Here is a 20,955-nt window from a genome sequence, read left to right on the forward strand (position 1 = left end):
GGTTCTCATCCAGTGACTGACAGGGGACTCTGTTTCTTATCCAGTGGCTGAGAGGGAACCAATGGTTCTCATCCTATGAATGAAAGGGAGCCCCATGTTCTAATCCAGTGATTGACAGAGGATCACCAGTTCTCATCCAGTGACTGACAGGGGACACTTGTTCTTATCCAGTCACTGAGAGGGACCTGTTTTTCTTATCACAGGGAACCCCTGGTTATCACCAGTGACTGAGAGGGGAGCCCTGGTTTGCACCATTGACTGACAGGGTACCCTGGGGTCTCATACAGTGACTGAGAGAGGAACCCTGGTTCTCATCCAGTGAATGAAAGGGGACTACTGGTTCTCATCCAATGACTGAAAGGGACCCTGGATCTCATCCAGTGAATAACAGGGGACCACGTATTCTCATCCAGTGACTGACAGCGGACCCCTGGTTCTCATCCAATGACTGAAAGGGACCCTGGATCTCATCCAGTGAATAACAGGGGACCACGTATTCTCATCCAGTGACTGACAGCGGACCCCTGGTTCTCATCCAATGACTGAAAGGGACCCTGGTTCTCATCCAGTGACTGACAGGGGACACCTGGTTCTCATCCAATGACTGAGAGGGGACCCTGGTTTATATCCAGTGATGAGAGGGAACCCCAGTTTCTCATCCATTGACTGAGAAAACCCTGGTTCTCAACAATGACTGACAGGGGACCCGTGGTTCAAATCCAGTGACTGACAGGGGACTCCTGGTTCTCATACAATGACTGATATGGGACACTTGTTCATATTCAGTGACAGACAGAGGACCCCTGGTTCTCATTTAGTGACTGACAAGGGATCCTGGTTCATATCCAGTGACTGACAATGGACCCTGGTTCATATCTAGTGACAGAGAGGGGACCACTGGTTCTCATCCAGTAACTGACAGGGGGCACTGGTTCTCATCCATTGACTGACAGAAACCCCTGCTTCTCATTTAGTGACTGACAGGGGACCCCTGGTTCTTATCCAGTGACTGACAGGGATTCCTGTTTCCCATCCAGTGAGTGACAGGAGACCCCTTTTTCAAATCCAGTGATTGACAAGGGACCCTGGTTCATAACCAGTGACTGACTGGGGACCCCATGTTCTCATCCAGTAACTGAGAGGGTACCCCTTGTTCTCATCCAGTGACTGACAGGGGACCCCAGGTTCTCATCAGTCCCTGACAAAGGTCCCCTGGTTCTCATCCACTGACTGTCAGGGGACCCCTGGTTTTCATCCAGTGACTGATAGGGACCCTGGTTTTCATCCAGGTACTGAAAGGAGACCCCTGGTACTTATCCAGTGACTTACAGGAGACTCTTGGTTCTCATCCAGTGACTTACAGGGACCCCTGGATTTCATCAAATAACTGACAGTTGACCCCTAGTTCTCATCCTGTGACTGACGGGGACCATGATTGTCATCCAGTGACTGACAGACGACCCTTGTTCATATCCGGTGACTAAGAGAGGACCCTGGTTCTCATCCAGGGACTGACACAAGACTGCAGGTTCTCATCCAGAGACTGAGAGGGGACCCTGGTTCTCATCCAGTCACTGACAGTGAACCGCTGGTTTTCATCCAGCGACTGTCAAGGGACCCCGATTCTGATTCAATGACTGACATGGACACCTGGTTTTCATCCATTGGCTGAAAGAATAACCCTGGTTCTAATCCAGTGACTGACAGGGGACCCCTGGTTCTCCTCTATTGACTGAAAGGGACCCCTGGTTCTCATCCAGTGACTGACAGGGTACACTGTTTATATCCAGTGACTGACAGGGTACCCCTGGTTCTCATCTAGTAATTGAAAAGGGACCCTGGTTCTCAACCAGTGACTGACAGGGAACCCCAGTTTCTCATCAGTGACTAACAGGGGACCCCTGGTTCTCATCAAGTGACTGACAGGGAACCACTGGTTCTCATCCAGGACTGACAGAGACCCTGATTCTCATCCAGTGACTGACAGGGGACACTGGTTCTCATCCAGTGACTGACAGGGGAACCTGGTTCTCATCCATTGACTGACATTGGACACTGGTTCTCATCCAGTGACTGACAGAGGATGACTTTTTCTCAACTAGTGACTGATAGGGACCCTGGTTCTCATCCAGCAACTGAAAGGGGACATGTGGTTTTCTTCCAGTGACTGAGAGGGGACTCCTAGTTCTCATCCAGTGACTGACAGGGACCCCTGTTTCTCATCCATTTACTGAGAGGGGACCCCTGGTTCTCATCCATTTACTGAGAGGGGACCCCTGGTTCTCATCCAGTTACTGACAGGGACCCCCTGTTCTCATCCAGTGACAGACAGGGGAGCCCTGGTTCTCATCCTGTGACCGACAGGGGATACTGGTTCTCATCCAGTGACTGAAAAGGGACCCCTAGTTCTCATCCAGTGACTGACAGTGGACCCCTGGGTCTCATCCACTATTTGACAGGGGACCCTGGTTCTCGCCCAATGACTGACAGGGGGCACGTGATCTCATCCAGTGACTGACATGGGACCACTTTTTCTCATCGTGTGACAAACAGGGACCCTTGTTCTCATCTAGCTACTGACAGGGAACCTGTGGTTCTCTTCCAGTGACTGACAGAAGACCCCTTGTTCTCATTCTGTGACTGAATGGGGACCCCTGTTTTTCATCCAGTGAAGAATAGGGAACCCTGGTTCTCATCCAGTGACTTACAGGGGACCCCTGGTTCTCATCCAGTGACTGACTGGGGACCCGTTTTTCTCATCCAGTGATGGACAGGGGACCACTGGATCTCATCCTGTGACTGACAGGGGACACTGGTTCTCATCCAGTGACTGAAAAGGGACCCCTAGTTCTCATCCAGTGACTGACAGTGGACCCCTGGGTCTCATCCACTAACTGACATGGGACCCTGGTTCTCATCCAGTTACTCACAGGGGACACGGGATCTCATCCAGTGACTGACATGGGACCACTTTTTCTCATCTAGTGAGTAACAGGGACCCTGGTTCTCATCCTGCGACTGAGAGGGGACCTGTGGTTCTCTTCCAGTGACTAACAGGGGACCCCTTGTTCTTATCCTGTGTCTGAAAGCGGACCCCTATTTCTCATCCAGTGAGGAACAGGGAACCCTGCTTCTCATCCAGTGACTGACAGGGGACCCCTGGTTCTCATCCAGTGACTGACAGGGGACCCTGTTTCTCATCCAGTGACTGAAATGGGACCCCTGATTCTCATCCAGTGACTGACAGGGACCACTGGTTCTAATCAGTGACTGACAGGGGACCCCTGGTTCTCATCCTGTGACTGACATGGGACTCCTGGTTCTCATCCAGTGACTGACAGGAGACCCCTGGTTCTCATCCACTGACTGATAGGGGACCCCTGGTTCTCTTCCAGTGACTGACAGGGGACCCCTAGTTCTCATCCAGTAACTGACTGTGACTCCTGGTTCTCATCCAGCGACTGACATGGGACATGTGGTTCTCTTCCAGTGACTGACAGGGAACCCCTGGTTCTCATCCAGTAACTGACTGTGACTCCTGGTTCTCATACAGTGACTGACATGAAACACATGGTCCTCATCCATTGACTGACAGTGGTTCCCTGGTTCTCATCCAGTACTGACAGGGCCTGGCTCTCTTGCCTGTGGGTTAGAGGAAGAGCTGGATGCTCCTTTGCTGCTGATTTCCCTCCGTTCTTCTCTTTCCTTTGCAGATGCAGCCCAGGGCCTCGCTCATGTCAGGCAGGTGCTCCACACTGAGTCAGGCCCAGACTGAATCTACTGTCGTATCCTCTTTCCCAAGACCCTCTCCCAATTAACTATTCAGTCCAAAACAGAGTCCTCCCTTTCTACCCCTGAACTGCAGATGGAACCCAGGGACACTTAACTACTGAGCGATACCTGGCTATTTTGTTTGTTTGTTTGTTTGTTATTGTTTTTTGAGAGAGGGTCTCACTAAGTTGCTGAGGCTGGCCTCCAACTTACCATCTTCCTGCCTTAGCCTCTTGGGTAGCTGGGATTACACAGAACAAAGTCTTACCTCACTCACCCCTTCCTCAGCACCTCCCACCTTGATGGCCAGCTTCGGTGTCCCCCACCCCTCATCACTGCTGTCCCATCATCCTGCTGGATTTTCCTCACAGCAGTGACCTCTCTGAAACTCTTCATCTTTGACAAGCTTGTTGCCCTGTTTGCCTACTTCTTTCTGTCTTTTCTTTCTCTCTCTCTGTGTCTCTCTCTCTCTCTCTCTTTTTTTTTTTTTTTTTTTTGGTATCAGGGATTGAACTCAGGGGCACTTGACCACTGAGCCACACCCCAGCCCTATTTGGTATTTTATTTAGAGACGGGGTCTCACTGAGTTGCTCAGCACCTTGCTGTTGCTGAGGCTGGCTTTGAACTCACCATCCCCTGCCTCAGCCTAAAGAGCAGCTGCAGGGCTGGGGATGTGGCTCAAGTGGTAGCGCGCTCGCCTGGCATGCGTGCTGCCCGGGTTCGATCCTCAGCACCACATACAAAGATGTTGTATCCGCCAAAAACTGAAAAAAAAAATAAATAAATATTGAATTTCTCATTCATTTTCTCTCTCTCTTTCTCTCTTAAAAAAAAAAAAAAAAGAGCAGCTGCAATCACACAATCACAGGCATTCACCACCGCACCCTGCTCTCTTCTTGTGATATATACTGGGTATTGAACCCAAGGCCTTGCACGTGGTAGGCAAGTGCTCTAACACTCAGCTACACTCCCAGCCCTTTGTACTATTGTTATTATTATTATTAGTGCTTGGGAATGAACTCATGGCCTTGTGCATGTGAGACAAGCACTTTACCAACTGGACTATATCCCCAGCCTTCTGTATTATTTTGAGAAAGGCTCTAAATTTTCCAGGGTGGTCTTGAACTTGCAATTCTCCTTCCTCAGTCTCCCAAGTCCGTGAGATCACAAGTTAACACCCTATATCTGGCAGTATTCCTTGATTGGATGTTCTTGTTGACATAACCCAATTTAGTCCCAGTGTGTGGGGGTCAAGAGCAGGTTCTCAGCTCTGGCACTACTGGCATTTTGGGGCCAGATGAATTTGTTAGAGCCACCTGAGCAGGCTAAGACCCATTATGTGTGGGGATAGAACAGATCCATATAATTGAGCTACAGCCAATGGCAGGTGTCATTTTTGCTGTGACTGATTCCTAGTGGAAGCCAATGGACAGAGGTCATAGGCTGTCTCTGGGTTCAGATGTCACAAAGACCAACCATCACCAGTGAGGTGAGAATGAATGACACCCGCCTGAGCGTGACCTCTGGGTCCCTAGGGCTGGGTTCATGAAGATACTCATTCAATGTTGAGTAAATGGACTAAATGAGTGCAGGAGTGGGTGAGTGGAAACTGAGTGAGTGGATCTGTGGACATTTACTCTATGACCTCACTAACGCCTCATGCAACCCTGTGTAGGGACTTTGCATTTTGACTGTTATACACTGAGAAGTAGATCTATTCTAAGATCACTTTCTCAGTGTCCCATGATCAACACAGTGAGAGTCAGGTCCAGGCTAAGCCCCTCTAAAACTGGTGGTGGTGGTCATACTCGGTTCTTAGCTGGGAGTGCACTTTATGATCACCAAGGACATTTTCAAAGACATATGACATATGAAATGAAATATTATATTCTTGTATGTAACTATAGGCATAGTTGTGAGCATGTAGATACACTACCTGGGCTCTTATTCGCCTCCTGAAGCAGTGTTGGTGGGGCAGGGATTGAGAGATGCCAGGCAACAAGTGCTTGTATCCTTCCTTCCTTCCTTCCTTCCTTCCTTTCTCCCTTTTCTTTTTTATTTATTTATTTTTTTCTGTACAGGGGATTGAACCCAGGAGTGGATAACATTGAGCCACGTGCCCAGCCCTTTTTTTATATTTAGTTTAGATAATAAGGCCTCCATAAGTTGCTTAGGGCCTCACTAAGTTGCTGAAGCTGGCTTTGAACTTGGTATTCTCCTGCCTCAGCCTCCCACTTGGCGACAATCACAGATTACAGCTGTGCACCACTGGGCCTAGCAAATGCCTGTTTTCAAAAGGCTGCCTGAGAGATTCTGCTCTGAAACACTTCTCTACATTTAAACTATAAAGCGAAACAAAAGGCAGGAAATAAAATGTTTCTATTCCATAGACTAGAATTCCTGTTTTGTCATTCCAGAAGAGACTGGTTTCTGTTGAGGGAACACATCCAAAGGCCACCTGTGGGGGTCCTCTCTGTGGGAGGGCTGGGTGTGCTGAGGGTGCTTGTTTGCAGGTGGAGCTAAATCAGGTGGGATACAAAATACATCTTTGAAGTCACTTGGAGAAGGACAGAAGGAATGAGAAAAAAACAAAAACAACACCAACAAACCAACCTCAGATGCCTGGAGGAAGCCTTTGGTGGGTTTCTGGAGGGACTAGTGCATAGAGTATGAAGGGCGGGCCGTCTCCCACCCCAGCTGGACCCACCGTCAGTGAGGTCTGCGCTCACTAATGGGGTGTGGAAATGGACTAGCTTTTACCCGGGATGTCACAAAATGCCCAGGTCTTGGGAGGCGCTGGCTGAGACCAGGGTTGGCCCGTGGCCATCACATCCCGGGTTTCCATACCACCTTGCTGTCACCTGGAGAGCTCAGCTCTGCCCCCACCATTGCCTCCCCAGCAGCAGCATCAGCAGCTCTCAGCCAGCCTGCCAGAAGAGGGAAGGCATCCTTCCTAAGGTACCGAGGGGGCATGGAGGCTCAGTAAGGGACCTGCACAGCAGAGGTGGGAGAGGACGCGCGGACCTCCACCTGGGTCTGTCTGGCGCCAGAGACCATGCTGGTGCTTGTACACCCACCCACCAGGCCATGCTCCCACCCAGGAGAGGGGCAAGCTGAGCCAGTGACATCTTCCCAACAGACCTCACACAGCACCCCATAGCCATCAGCTGTCCAGGGCTCCACATCCCAAGGCACAGTCACACATCATGGGGGCCTGAGCTTGTGAAACTTCCTCTCCTGTGAGCTGTGTCTTCACTCCCTGACCACTGACCCTGGCAGGAAGCTCCTCTTCTGGCTGTCCCCTCCCCCATGGGTTTTAGGACAGGCAAACAGTCTGGCCTTCAGGCTCCACCCCACGCGTCCCTGTCAATCAGGAAGACTCAGACACCACTGATGTTGAAACAGTAAAGGAGGAGTGGGAGGCACCCAGAAAAGGGCTCATGTTCTTCACTTCTCAGACCCATCATCTCCCCTTGACACATCAGGGATCTCCAGAGATGAGCCAACAGGATAGATAGATTGTTTGATGTCGATAAAGATATACAAACCCACCCACAGAGTATAGAGGGAAAGAGAGGGGTCTCTTCTGGGCATTGGGTCCCCCAATCCTGGAGGCCTAGAAGGCTCCCATCTGCCATCTGCAAGCTGGAGAACCAGGAAGGCAGAGCTACAGTCCAAGTCCAAGGCCCTGAGATCAGGAGCTCTAGTGTCCCAGGGCCAGAGAACCTCATGAAGCTCCCAATTCAAGAGGAGAGTGCATCCACCCTTCCCCCACCTGCTTGTCCTACTTGGGACTCCCAAGGTTGCCTGAGGCTTGCCCACACTGACCAGGGCAGTCTTTTTTTTTTTTTTTTTGGCACGGTGGATTAGAACCAGGGGTATTTTACCACTGACCTACATCCCCAGTCTTTTTATTTTTATTTTTTATTTGGAGACAGGGTCTTGTTGAGTTGCTTAGGGCCTCACTTAGTTGCACAAAGGATGGCCTCGCACTTGAACTTGGGATCCTCCTGCCTCAACCTGCCAAGTCACTGGGATTACAGGCGTGCCCCACAGCTGTCCAGGGCAACCTTCTTTACTTGGTCTGTGGATTCGAAGGCTTATCTCTTCCAGAAAGACCCTCACAGACCCAGCCAGCAACTGTGTTTTACCAGTTTCTGGGCCTCTCATGACAATCAAGTTGACACATGATTAACCCTCGCGCTGCCAGTCACAGGCTTTCCCTGATCCTGGACTTGCTATGGCTTAGGTTTGCACCTTGTCCTTGTCCAGTTAGCCCAGGACACGGAACCATCCTGTGGTTGGCAGTGCCACTCATGTTCAGGAGGAGCAAGATGAGGCCAGAGTTGGGCCAGGGCTCTGGGAGTGGAAAGGAAGAGATTAAATTGAAAAGGATTAAAAAAGTAGAATCAGAAGGGCTCAGTGACCAGCTGGGCATGGAGGCCAGGTTTTGCCTGTAGAGAAGTCACACACCACAGGTGGAACAAACTCTCATTAAAATCAATTAATTAATTATGATTGCAGCACTAGGGACTGAGCCCAGGGTCTCCTGCATGTAGGCAAGCACTCTACCCTGAGAGATACCACAGCCCTGTTTTCTTTCTTGTTCCTCTCTTTGGTGCTGGGGTAGGACCCAGGGGTGCCTAACCACTGACCTACCTCCCGGGCTCCCCTTTTTTAAATATTTATTTTTTACTTGTAGTTGAACACAACACCTTTATTTTATTTATTTATTTTTATGTGGTTCTGAGGATCGAACCCAGGGCCTTACAGGTGCTAGGCAAAGGCTCTACTGCTGAGCCACAATCCCAGCCCCCATCCCGGGCCCTTTTTAAATTTTATGTTGAGGGCTGGGGATGGGGCTCAAGCGGTAGCTCACTCGCCTGGCATGCCTGTGGCCCGGGTTTGATCCTCAGCACCACATACCAACAAAGATGTTGTGTCCACCGAAAACCAAAAAATAAATACATTAAAAAAAAATTCTCTCTCTCTCTCTTTAAAAAAATAAATAAATAAATAAATAAATAATGATCTCTCCCCAACACACTCTGGTTCACATGCTCTGTCATCTATTGGTTAGGGAGTTTTTGTTGTTGTTGTTGTTTTTTTTTTTTTTTTTCCAATTATACTTAAAAGACATATCCCGTTTCCCATCTAAAAATATTCAATTTCGAACGTTTTTGGAAGATTCCGTACTTTCCAAACATATAATATGTGCTCTGATTTTCCTATATTTGAGACCAAAGATGCAAACTGATTATGGGGTCCACAAAGACCCGGGAGCAGGGAGCAGGTTGGCGACCCGAGACTCGCGCCCCCAGCCCGCACGTGCGCTCGCAGCCTGCCCCGCCCCTGCCCCGCGCCCCGTTCCGCCTCATTGGCCGGTGCTCTCACAGACACGCCCACCTCCCCGCTTCCCTAGGGCGCTGGAGTCAGGGACTTGGACTGGAGGCTGGGGCACCGGCTATAAAAGGCGTGATGAGGAGCAGGTCAGGATTCCTGGCACAATTCCTCCTGTCCACCTTCGCGTAACCTCCTGGCGGCTTTTCCCGACCATATGGACCCCGGATGCCAGCTCCAAAGGGCTCAGGAGGGCCCTGGCTCGCCCTCACCTGTATCATCCTCCACCCAGAGGCGGCGGTCCTCTCGGGTACCGCGTGGACCCGCAGGTGAGGGGGGAGCAGCGGAACCTGTGGGCAGCGGCCCAAGGGCCAGCCCCTGGAGGGCTGGGTGCGCTGAAGAAAGAGTTTGACACCTCTCTCTTTCCCTGCCCCCGTGCCCTCCCTCCCTCCCCATCTCCCCCCCTCCCTCCCCATCTCCCCCCCTCCCTCCCCATCTCCCCCCCTCCCCATCTCCCCTCCCAGGAGCTGCAGTGGGCCAGACGCAACCCGGAACCCCCGCCATGTGAGTGCTTAGCCTTGGCGTCTGGAAGGGGAATGGAGGGGCTTCCGAGGGCGCCAAGCTCGGCCTGGGCGAGTGGAGTGGAGGGTCGGCGCCTGGACGTGCGCTGCTGTTTTCCAACCAAACACCCCTGGCTGGGCCCTCAAGACCGGGAAGAGGACCTCGGGCCCCTTACTCCCCTCCACCTGCAGAACTGGGGCTCCTTTCTTCCTGTCCACTTAGGAAGCCCTTCACAATCAATGACTTTGAAATCGGGCGTCCTCTGGGCAAGGGCAAATTTGGGAACGTCTACCTGGCTCGACTGAAGGAGAACCATTTCATCGTGGCCCTGAAGGTCCTCTTCAAGTCCCAGATTGAGAAGGCGGGACTGGAGCACCAGCTGCGCAGGGAAGTCGAGATCCAGGCGCACCTACGGTAAGGACAGGCTCTGCCTGCGCCTCTCGCGCTGGCTCTCTACACCTGTTTCCCCTTCCTGCTGCACATCCCAACCCGGCCTTTCCCACTGCCCCCAAGTAAGCCCTTGGCCTTGATTTTCTGTGCTGCTCATTCCAGTTCAACCATATAAAGTTTCCTCCCTGGGTGGACATCCCAATCCTGACCATGGTCCCTGACCCCAGCACAGTTTGCCCCTTGTGTGACCAGTCACTGGTGATAGCAGCAGTTTTGGGCTCAGGGAGAAGTTTGACCCACCCTCTGTCCCTCCTGCAGACACCCGAACATCCTATGCCTCTACAACTATTTCTATGACTCTCGCCGGATATACCTGATTCTGGAGTTTGCTCCCAGGGGTGAGCTCTACCACTTGCTGCAGAGAAGGGGCCCCTTGGATGAGCAGCGCACAGCCACGGTGAGGGGGCCTGGGCTCTGGGGGCCTTGGGCTCACTGCCGGCCTGTGGTGGGGCGTGGGGGCTCTGTGGCTGGTCAGATTGCCGTTTAAGTTGATTTCTGAATTTTATTCTGAGAATTTTAGATAGTGAATAATCCTCACATTTTGATACTTTAATTACCCTATGTGTATCCAGAATATTATTTCTTGAGTCTGACTCTACTCTCTTGTACAATATAAGGAGCCAAAAACACTTATTGAAAGGCTATGAGGGATTTACTAAATAAATGTATGGAACTCATAACTAGAAGTTTTTTTGTTTTTGTTTTTGTATTGGGGGAGGGGGAATGGATTCTGAGAATTGAACTCAGGGGCACTCAACCACTGAGCCACATCCCCAGCGCTGTTTTGTATTTCATTTAGACACAGGGTCTCACTGAGTTGCTTAGTGCCTCACCATTGCTGAGGCTGGCTTTGAACTCATTCTCTACCTGCCTCAGCCCCCAGAGCCTCTGGGATTACAGGCATGCACCACTGTGCCCAGCAGTAACGGGAGATTTCTAGAGGGCACCAGGACAGGACCCACAGCCATGGCCATGCCAACAGTGGTGGCTGGGCGGGTTGCTATCAGGATGAATGACTGACTCCAGGTAGCCTCCTGGTTCTCCTATTCCCTCTGTTGGGGCTCAAGTGTTTTGGGAGATGGTGATTGGCTCAGTGGAGGTTCTGTCTGGCTACTTGCTGTGGGAGGGCAATAGGACCTGTCCAGTTCAACATCCATCCTTTCCCCTTCCCAAACTGGACCTCTGGTGCCACTAAAAGGTGGTATTGGGGTGAGTTGCCAAGAGCAAGATTCCTCTGCACTCCCAAGGTTCACGAGGAGCATTCTGTCTGATGGGAAGTGTGGAAGGCTTGCCTTTCAGATGCCTTCACTTTGTTCACAGATAATGGAGGAGTTGGCAGACGCCCTGACATACTGCCACAACAATAAGGTGATTCACAGGGACATTAAGCCAGAAAATCTGCTGCTGGGTCTGATGGGTGAGGTGAAGATTGCAGACTTTGGCTGGTCTGTGCACACCCCCTCCCTCAGGTAGGTCAGATAGTCATTGGGTAGGCCCTGGGTGCCAGTGAAGAGTGGTCCAGTTGAATTCATTGCAAATGTAAGACCCAGATACAAACCTGGGTTTGTACCTGAACACTGCCATTTTAAAGTAGAAAAATGGTCCAATATTTCCTGGGCTGGAGATGTAGCTGGGTGGTAGAGGGTCTCTGGGTTCAATCCCCAGTACTGCAACTTAATGACTTATTGTGGCCCAACTGGAACTTTTATTTTCTGATCTTTGTTAATGTATGACTTTAGCAATAAGATTTCATGTAAATACCTAATAACTTATGGACCATTGCCCCATATTGTATTGTATGAATAGATGAATGAATAGATTATGAATGAATAGATTAGAATCCATTCACTGTATGAATAGATTAGAATCCATTCACTGGGTCCTTAATGTACAAAGAATCACTCTGTTTCTTGATGCTGAGAATATTTTTGTGAAAGCGTTCTGGATCATGAGCTAAATGATTGCATGAATATCAAAACACATTGTTATGGTCCCGGTACTTGGTTTCTCTGTACCTTGGTCCATGATAAACGTTGGTGTCTTCAAACTCCATGCTTGGGTGGGGACTTCCAGGATTTCCCTGATCTGGGCCTCTGCACAGTGCTCCCCTCTCCCTCCACCAGGAGACAGACTATGTGTGGGACTCTGGACTACTTGCCCCCAGAAATAGTGGAAGGCAGGACCTATGATGAGAAGGTGGACCTGTGGTGCGTCGGGGTGCTCTGCTACGAGCTGCTGGTGGGACGGCCACCCTTTGAGAGCCCCTCTCAGAGCGAGACCCAGAGGCGCATCCTCAAGGTGGGATGGCCACACGGTGGGCATATACGGGGAGCTGGGTGGGGGCAGCTGCTGAGCCTGGGGGGACTGGGGCACACACATGAGGTCACCTGCTAAGGTCCTGAGGAGTGCCTCGAAGAGACACAGAGAACATGGAGCAAAGAAATGAACCAGACTTCCCTTGTTTCTCCTTGGCCTCATCAGGTGGATGTGACGTTTCCCCCCTCAATGCCCGAGGGGGCCCAGGACTTGGTCTCCAAGCTTCTGAGATACCAGCCCTCAGAGCGGCTTCCCCTGGCTCAGGTCCTGGAGCACCCCTGGGTGAAGGCGCACTCGCGAAGGGTGTTGCCTCCCGGTTTTCAGAAGGCTTCCTGAGCCCATCTACCTCTGTCCTTCCTGTGCATCCAGGGAAGGGAAGGCTCCTCCTTTGTCTTTTTAAATACAGGATACTAATTAATAAAGACTTGAGTCATTTACTACAAGGGCTTTTTGGTTCTGTGCCTTGATGCTGCAACTGGGCAGAGTGCTTTTTGTTTGTTGTTTGTTTGTTTTTTGGAATCAGGAAAACTGCCTGCTGCTTTGAACATCAATCAGATGCCAGTGGAAACGCCTGTCAATCAGCCAGACCTCCTGACTAATGCCTGTCAATCAGCAGGACCCCCTGGCCAATCCTGGAGTTCAGCCAACTCCCCTGACCAACTCCAAGGGGGCAAGGGACCCTAAGAACACCTTTTCCTGTCCCAAGCCCTCCCCTTCCTGCTGTGAGCCCCATAAAAGTCCAGTCCAGTCGAGCTGCCATGTGGTTTCTCCTCAGACCCTTCCCCTGTCCCCTCTGTGGGTCTGATCCAGTTCCGCCTGGGAGTGATATCTCAATAAAGCCTGTTCAGCGGCCCTTTTAAATCTGCGTCTTCTACTGTTGAGCACTGAGGTCCACCTGGGACTAGGTCCCCTTCTGGTCTTTTCTTTGTTTTGTAGGGGGACTGAACCCAGGGGGGCGTCTTTCTCACTGAGCCACATCCCCAGCCCCTTTTATATTTTGAGACAGGATCACCCTAAGTAGTTGAGGCTCTTGCTAATTTGGGAAGACAGTGATGATAAATTCCAACATTTTGGTTGTGGCTCAGTGGTACAGCGCTTACCTGTTGTGCATGAGGCATTGGGTTCAATCCTCAGCACCACATATAAATAAAATAAAGATATTGTGTCCTCCTAAAATTAAAAAATAATTATTAATAAAAAATGTAGAGCTGGGCCCAGTAGTGCATACCTGTAATACCTGTTGCTGAGGAGGCTGAGGCAGGAAGTTCAGGCGTTCAAAGCTAGTTTCAACTCTTTAGCAAGGCCCTTAGCAACTTAGCAAGACCCTGTCTCTAAATAAAGAATAAAAAGAACTGGAAAAGTGGCTCCCTGGTAAAGTACTCTTGGGTTCAATCCCCAGCATCCACATAGATCAATTAAAATGAGTGGAGGAGCTAAGCAGTGGAGGTCTGGCCTCCTATGTGTGAGGCCTTGAATTTGATTTTTCCCACACTGGAAAAATAAGTTGATAATAATAATACCTTGTGCTCCAGAAAACTAACAACTGGGTCTGAAGCCAAAGGGAAAAAAAAAATTTTTTTTTTTAAATCTTTTGTATATACTACTTTATCCCCAGCACCTAGGATGCAGCCCAGCACACCTCAGGTGCTCAGTACGAATTAAGTGATATGCATTAAATCTTGGAGCTGATAAACAAAATAGGTGGGCACCTCTGGCCTTCAGAACCAGTCAATCCAGTCAGCAAGGAACCTTCCCCCACTCCCACTTTTTCCTAACTTCCCTCCCAGAGAAGGAAGTGTGAATCCAGGGGTGGTTTCCATTGTATACTGTGAATAGGACCCTCACCCACCTGAGCCTGAGCCTAAACAGGGGACTGGTAGGATTACTGGGCAGGAAAGGATTTACTAAACTGTGGGAATCTTGACAAAAGAAAGCATTGTCATTACCATTCAGAGAGCAGGCAGACAAAGCCAGGGACTGGGTGGGGGGTGCAGGCCTCAGGGCACTGTTCAGGACCCATGATCACTTGCAAATTCAGTCCTCTCACTTCAGCAGAAACTTTTTTTTTCTTTTATGCTGCTGGGGTTTGGACCCAGGTGCACTCCACTGTCCCAGCCACTTTGATTTTTTATTTTGAGCCATTGTCTTGCAAATTTCCCTTGGCTGGGCTTGAAGTGGTCTCCTCCTGATCAGCTTCCTGGTTAGAGGGGAGGAGTAGCCTGCTCCATGCCCCGCAGCTCAGACTCAGGAAGGATTTCTTTCTTTTTTGAAGATACATATTGTTTTAGTTGTAGATGGACACCATGCCTTTGTGGGTCCCTTTTGTGGTGCTGAGGATCCAGCCTAGTGCTTCACACATGCTGGGCAGCACTCTACTGCTGATCCAAGGTCCCAGACTTGCAGGAACAAAATCTGGGGAGGGAAGCAGAGTCTCTCCTCCCCCATCCTCCCCAACCCCCTCAGGCTGCCCAACCTCTCTTCCTAGGTTTGGATTTTCTCTTTCCTCTCACAATTCCAATGAACAAAGTCAAACTGCTCTGCCAGGCGTGGTGGCCCTTGCCTGTACTCCCAGCAGCAGGGGAGGCTGAGGCAGGAGGATAGAAAGGTGGAGGTCAGCCTGGACCCAACACCCCATCTCAAAATGAAAGGTACAAGGGCTGGGGCTGTGCCTCCATGGCAGAAACACCATTGTCCCTGCATCCATCCTACAGGTGACAGTGCCCTTCAGCACTTGGCCAAGCCCCTGGCCAGTACAGGGAACGGGAGAAGAGAGGCTCTGCTTCAGTTGGTTCTCTGGGGGGGAGATTGTGCTGTTACCGCTTTTGGCCAGTGAGGAGTCCTTGCTTCCTCAATGTTGAAGAATAACACCAAAGAAGCACGCCAAAGCAAGGTCAGAGTAGAAATTAGAAGATTATTAAAGGACAGCAGAAAAAACTTCTGGAGTAAGAAGGGGACCCAAGAGGTGGAATCCATGAAGTTGGTTGTCTCCCCTTTTTATAGTTTTGGTGATGGAATGTAGGTTGGAAGGCCCAAAGGGTGGGACACAGGTGGGCCAAATAAGTAATCTGGGCAGGAAGGACTTCATTAACACTTCTTGGGATGGGCTATCTCCAAATCTGTTGGGGCTGTTTCCTGGGCTCCATTAACATTTCTTTGGGGTGGACTTTGGCCTAGGGACCTTCAGGGACTTCATTAACATTCCATGAGTTGTCCAGCATTTCCCGGATCATTCTCAGCATGGCCTCCATTTTAGATTTCACTCCATATTAGACCCGATTTACCGAACTACACTGGCTACCTAATTTTAAATCTGGCTTCAGTGCCATGTCTGGCTCCTGCTCTTCCGAGAGGCTGCTGTGCCCAGGGGTGCAGTGGAGTCTGTAGGCAATACCAACAGCAATCCCCGCACAGCAGCATCACAATGAGTTTCATAGCATTTACTTCTTATTAGGTCTCATAATTCATCTAGAGGTGGTCTAAAGTACAGAGGAGACCCAGTGTGGTGGCCATGCCTCTAATCCCAGTGACTCAGGAGGCTGAGGCAGGAGGAAGGCAAGTTCAAAGCCACCCTGGGTTATTTAGCAAGACCTGTCCCAAGATAAAAATTAAGAAGGGTTCAGGATGTAGCTCAGTGGCAGAGTGCCCTTGAGTTCAAACTCAGTCACACACACACACACAAAGTGATCTGGCGGGCAACTGTCCCTTCTGAGGCCAGGAAGAGGGACATTCAGGGAGGTAATTTCTTCCATAAGCTTGGAACATTTCTGGGAAAGGAAGGAGGCCTGAGACTTTGTGGGCACACAGTGACCCTTCTGGAGGCCTCAGTGCCTGGGGACTCCAGGTGAGGGAAGGAATGTGTCCATGTGTCCCAAGACCATCCCTAGCTGCTGGGCAGGATGCAGCTCAGGGTGGAGCAAGGGCTGCTGGGGTGGAGGCCCCAAGCCTGGCACAGACTCAGGGTGGTGCAGAGCCCTCTCCTCCCAGTCAGCTGGGACCCTCAGCCTGGGGGAGAGGAGGTCCTAGTGGAACACAGCCTCCTTTGCCATTCACTTCATCTGCCACTCCTTAAATCCCTCCAGACCCTTTTGGCAAACGCTGTGGCTTCCTCAGCTTTGGGGAAGAAAGGTCTCAGGCAGGAAGGTGGAGGCCAGCTGCCACAGCCATAGGGACCGCAGACTAGAAGGGCCGGGTCCTCCAGTGGCCCTCCCCTTGGTGGACTCATTCACCTTTGGCTTTAGTTCTCTTTGGTTTCTCCCCATCTGTTTACTGGTGCGTTACTCAGGGTGAGGGGGACGCCTTGTACCACATTTGCACAGGCCCAGGATGGAGCAATAGGGGTCCCTCAACATCATTCCCAGGTAATGCCCCTAATCTCTCCCCTTCCTCCCCGATTCTTTCTATCTTTGTTTATTTCTAAAATTCATTTCTTTTCTTGGTACTGGGGATTGAACACCAGGACATTTTTTCCCACTGAGCAATGTCCCCAGGCCTTTGGTTTTTGATTTTGGACCCTGGATCCTGGAGCTCCTGCCCAGCTCCCTGAGTCACCAGCTAAGACCTCAACCTTCAAATCCACCCCTCCCCTGCCCCACCCCTACCCACCCCACCCCCTTCTGAGTTTCCTGCTAGGGCTCAAGGTCAAAGTCAACACTAGGGATTTTATGAGGACTGTCAGAAACATTTCCACTTTTTTTTTTTTTTGGTACTGGGGGTTGAACCCAGGGTCACTTAACTACTGACCCACATCCCCAGCCCTTTTTAAAATTGTATTCTGAGACAGGGTCTCACTGAGCTGCTTAGAGCCTCACTAAGGCTCTGAGACAGCTTTGAACTGCGGATCCTCCTGCCTCAGCCTCCTAACCTTCTGGGATCACAGCCCTGTTCTCTCACTTTGATGAAAGTAACTTTCAAGAAAAGTCACTGTGAGCCAGGCATGGTGGCACACTCGTGCCTGTGATCCCAGGATCAGGAGGTGAGGTGGAAGATCACAAGTCCACAGGAGCCTTGGTGGCTTAGCAAGACCCTGTCTCAACTCAGGGCTGGAGGTGTAACCAGGTAACCTCCTCCACTCCAGCTCTCACAACCAAAACTGTTTGTAGACTTTGCAGAATATCTCCTGGGGGACACACATACTGCTCCAGACTACAAAATCCAGGGTGTCCTGGACCTCTCCAAGCACAAAACAAGCCACGGGTCTGATCTGCTCCATGAGCTTGAGGAATATTGGTACAGACATTGTTGAGGCCAGGGCAGTGGAGCAGGGCTGTAATCCCAGGGCCTCCAGAGCTGAGGAGGAGATGGGGAAGTGCAAGCCAGCTCAGCCATTTAGCAAGGCCCTGAGTGGCTCCCTGAGCGTCTGTTGGAAAGTAATAACAAGGGCTGGGGCTGTGGCTCACAGGTTAAAATAAAGGTTGAATGAATGACTGAACCCCACACTGCAGGATAACTTCCTTTGGACTATTCACTGTATATTTCTCTTTATTTATAATCACTCAGCAGTAAATGGGTCATTTTTTATTTTTTAAGTTTCTGTGATTGAAGCAGGAGTGATCTACCACTGAGTGGAATCCCTAGCCCTTAGTGATTGATTGATTGATCAATCAATTTACTTATTTACTTTAGGTAGTGCTGGTTGATCCATTCAGGGCATTGCACATTACTAGCAAGTGTTCTACCATGGAACTACATGCCCAGCATTCTTATTTTTATGTTTTGGTACCTGGGATTGAACTCAGGGGCACTTGGCCACCAAGCCACGTCCCCAGCTTTTTATTATGTTTCTTTAGAGAGAGGGTCCCAGTGAGTTGCTTGGTGCCTCTCAGTTGCTGAGACTGGCTTTGAACTTGTCATTCTCCTGCCACAGCCTCCCCAGCTGCTGGGATTACAGGCAGGCACAAGTGTGCCCGGCTCATTTTTATTTTTATTTTATTTGAGACAGAGTCGAGTTACCCAGGCTGGTCTTGAATCTGTGATCCTCTCGCCCTGGCCCCCAAGGACCCTGTGATGACTGCCCCAATATGCTGTCAAGCAAATATATTTTGTGGAGCTGGAGATTAAAAACATGTATTTTTAAACCTGTGAAGGGGAGTCTGATCCAGTTAAACTAGAATCCAGAGCCACAGGGTGGGTCAGGAAGGAGGCTCTGGGGAGGGGGTGGGGGAGTGGTCTCCAGTGCTCTTCCCTGTCCTGAGGCACAGGGGCCTCTGGTATATAAGAGCCCAGCAAGGCTCCTGCTTGTGGTAGTTGAGAGCTGGTGAGCCTTCCCAGATCTGCTGAGCTCCACGGAGGAGCAGAGCCTCCCTCCCCAAGTGCTGGCCCAGTGTTCTGCTGTCCCAGGAGCCACAGCCCCATGCCCAGGTTGGTCTGATTTTTGCCTTTTCTTGTCTTTAGGTCTCTGAAGGATTAGACCAGTGCGTTAAGGCCTGACTGTCTCCTGGGTGAGTAGACCAGCTTTTCTGTGTGAGGTGTCTACCTAAGTCTCCCAGGCTGGCCTGGAGTTGGTCCCCCTGCCTCAGCCTCCAGAGATGGCCACTGGGACCCCATGCCTCTGGGAGCAGCAGTAGGTGTCCCTGGTTGCTCGAAGACCCCTCACTCAACCTGTAGTTCTCAAACTGTGGGGGCACTATTTGTGCCACAAAAAAAATTGCCGCCAGAGTTTGAGTGCTACCAATTGAGCAACCCCGCAGAGGAGCCGGTCAGACTTCCATCTTGGCAAACCATGTTTGGTCCTGGACATGCTGTGCATTCCTGAAGACCTGCTGTCCAGGCCGGGGCCTGGGACTCACCCAGCCTGTGGTACTCAAATGTGGAAGCACTCTTCTGAGATCAGCATGGAAAGTGCTACCATATTTGAGTGTCACCGGGGGCGCCACCCAAGCCCCTCCAGCCTGTGGCCTCCCAGGATAGCAGGGGCACAGCAGGGGCACAGCAGGGCCAGCTCTTTCATTGCACTGGGGTTGGGTTTCCTCTGCAAAAGGAGATGTCTGCTGCAGGATATCAGGAGATGGTGCTAGTGAGTGCTTCCAGGGCATCTGCAGGTCTCCCCAGCTGGTAGGACCTGAGCAGTTGCAGGTCTGGCCAAGTGGAGGCCTCCTCCCAGTGGACACAGGTGGGTGATGCAAGGCCAACCTACCTCAAGGACCTTGTGGTCACATTTAAGAACTAATGCTCATAGTCTTTTGGTCTTAATTTGATTGGTAAACTAAGCACTGTAATTGTCTTTGCAAACTTTTGTTAACTTACTGCTCAACCCCACCTTGTCATTGGTACTGGGGTTTGAGACCTGAGTTTGAAAGGCCCTGAGCCTTGCTCACCACGTTGCTCATGCTGGGGATGAACTTGTGATCCTGCCTCAGCCCCCAGGGCTGCTATGTCTCCAGGCCTGGGGCAAGCTGAGCTGCTATTGCTACTTTGTATTTAAAGGTAGACTAAATTTAAAACCTGTTGGTACTTTGCATTTCAGTTTGGACTTGTTTGTTGCCACTTTGTATGATAAGTGTAGATGAATATAAATTTGCAGTCTTTTCCAGGCAGGAGACCACCCCCAGGGAGCAAGACAGCCTCAAGTTTCACGGAACCAGTTTGCTGGAGTTTAAAGCTCAGATAGGAAGACTTAGAAGGGTGGCACTTGTCTTGGTCTGGACTAGAAAGTGCTTCCTTTCTGAGTGTTGCTGTCTGAGGTGGCCTCCGGGAGCCTGTGACTTCTGCACCAATGTCCAGCCCTCAATAAGACTTCATGCCCCCAGAGTAAGCTAATTCTTCCTCCTTTGGTTCCTGCAATTGAAGCCAGTGTTTCTAATCCTGGAGCCACATTCCAGCCCTTGGAGAGAGTCTGGCTAAATTGTCCAGGCTCCTCCACAGTCCTCTGGGGATTACAGCCTCGAGCATGCCCACCCTGGCTTCAGCTAATTGTTCACATGAAGACTAGCATATTGAGTGAGAAGGCCAGGGGTTGAGAATCCTGGTCTCATGGACCCTACTAAGACTCCCCCCTAATGCTTTATTTCTAGTGGTCAGTAGGTTTTGAGTTTCCTGTTCCAATTGGGGAAATGTCCAATCCTAACCCTCAGCTACAGAGGGAATTCAGAGACTTACAGACTTTTCAGTGTTGCCTGGGTTTCCTGTGCCTTGATTCCCCCTTTCCAAAGGGCCCCCAAGGGATTCTGGGAGTCTGGGGAGCTGCCAGAGGCTTAGCCATTGCTGAGACCTGCTTGGGAAGGTGGCTCCCTGCATTGGACCTGGGCCAAGTAGTTGCCATTGCAGGCAGGAGCTGAACATTGTCTTTAATAAACTGTTTTCTTTGAACTCTGGGTGCTGGTCTTTGATTCTTCAGCATCACTGGAAACTTGAACCTTTGAACCATTCTGGGCACATCTGCCCCCGTGGTCACCATGTCTGCATTCTCTGTAGGGCAAAGTAGCCTTCTTACCATTTGGGCTTTGCACCCCCTTTAATGGTTTGCTGGGGTCTGACCCAGAAGGAAACCACTGATCCCCTCCCCCAATCCATGGCTTTTAC

General features: G+C 50.7%; 1 protein-coding gene across 1 annotated transcript; it reads left to right on the forward strand.

The window, feature by feature from the left end:
* Window positions 1-9,604: 9,604 nt before the first annotated feature.
* Window positions 9,605-12,792, forward strand: LOC124084185 (aurora kinase C). The gene is made up of 6 exons (XM_046431167.2): window positions 9,605-9,675; window positions 9,895-10,086; window positions 10,381-10,519; window positions 11,443-11,591; window positions 12,246-12,420; window positions 12,604-12,792. Coding segments are annotated over exons 1-6 (828 nt in total). The 5' UTR covers window positions 9,605-9,673; the 3' UTR covers window positions 12,775-12,792.
* The last annotated feature ends 8,163 nt before the right edge of the window (window positions 12,793-20,955 follow it).

This window comes from Marmota monax, unplaced genomic scaffold (assembly GCF_021218885.2).
Source record: "Marmota monax isolate L192 unplaced genomic scaffold, Marmota_monax_Labrador192_F-V1.1 WCK01_AAM20220418_F8-fsc00215, whole genome shotgun sequence".
Lineage (NCBI taxonomy): Eukaryota > Metazoa > Chordata > Mammalia > Rodentia > Sciuridae > Marmota > Marmota monax.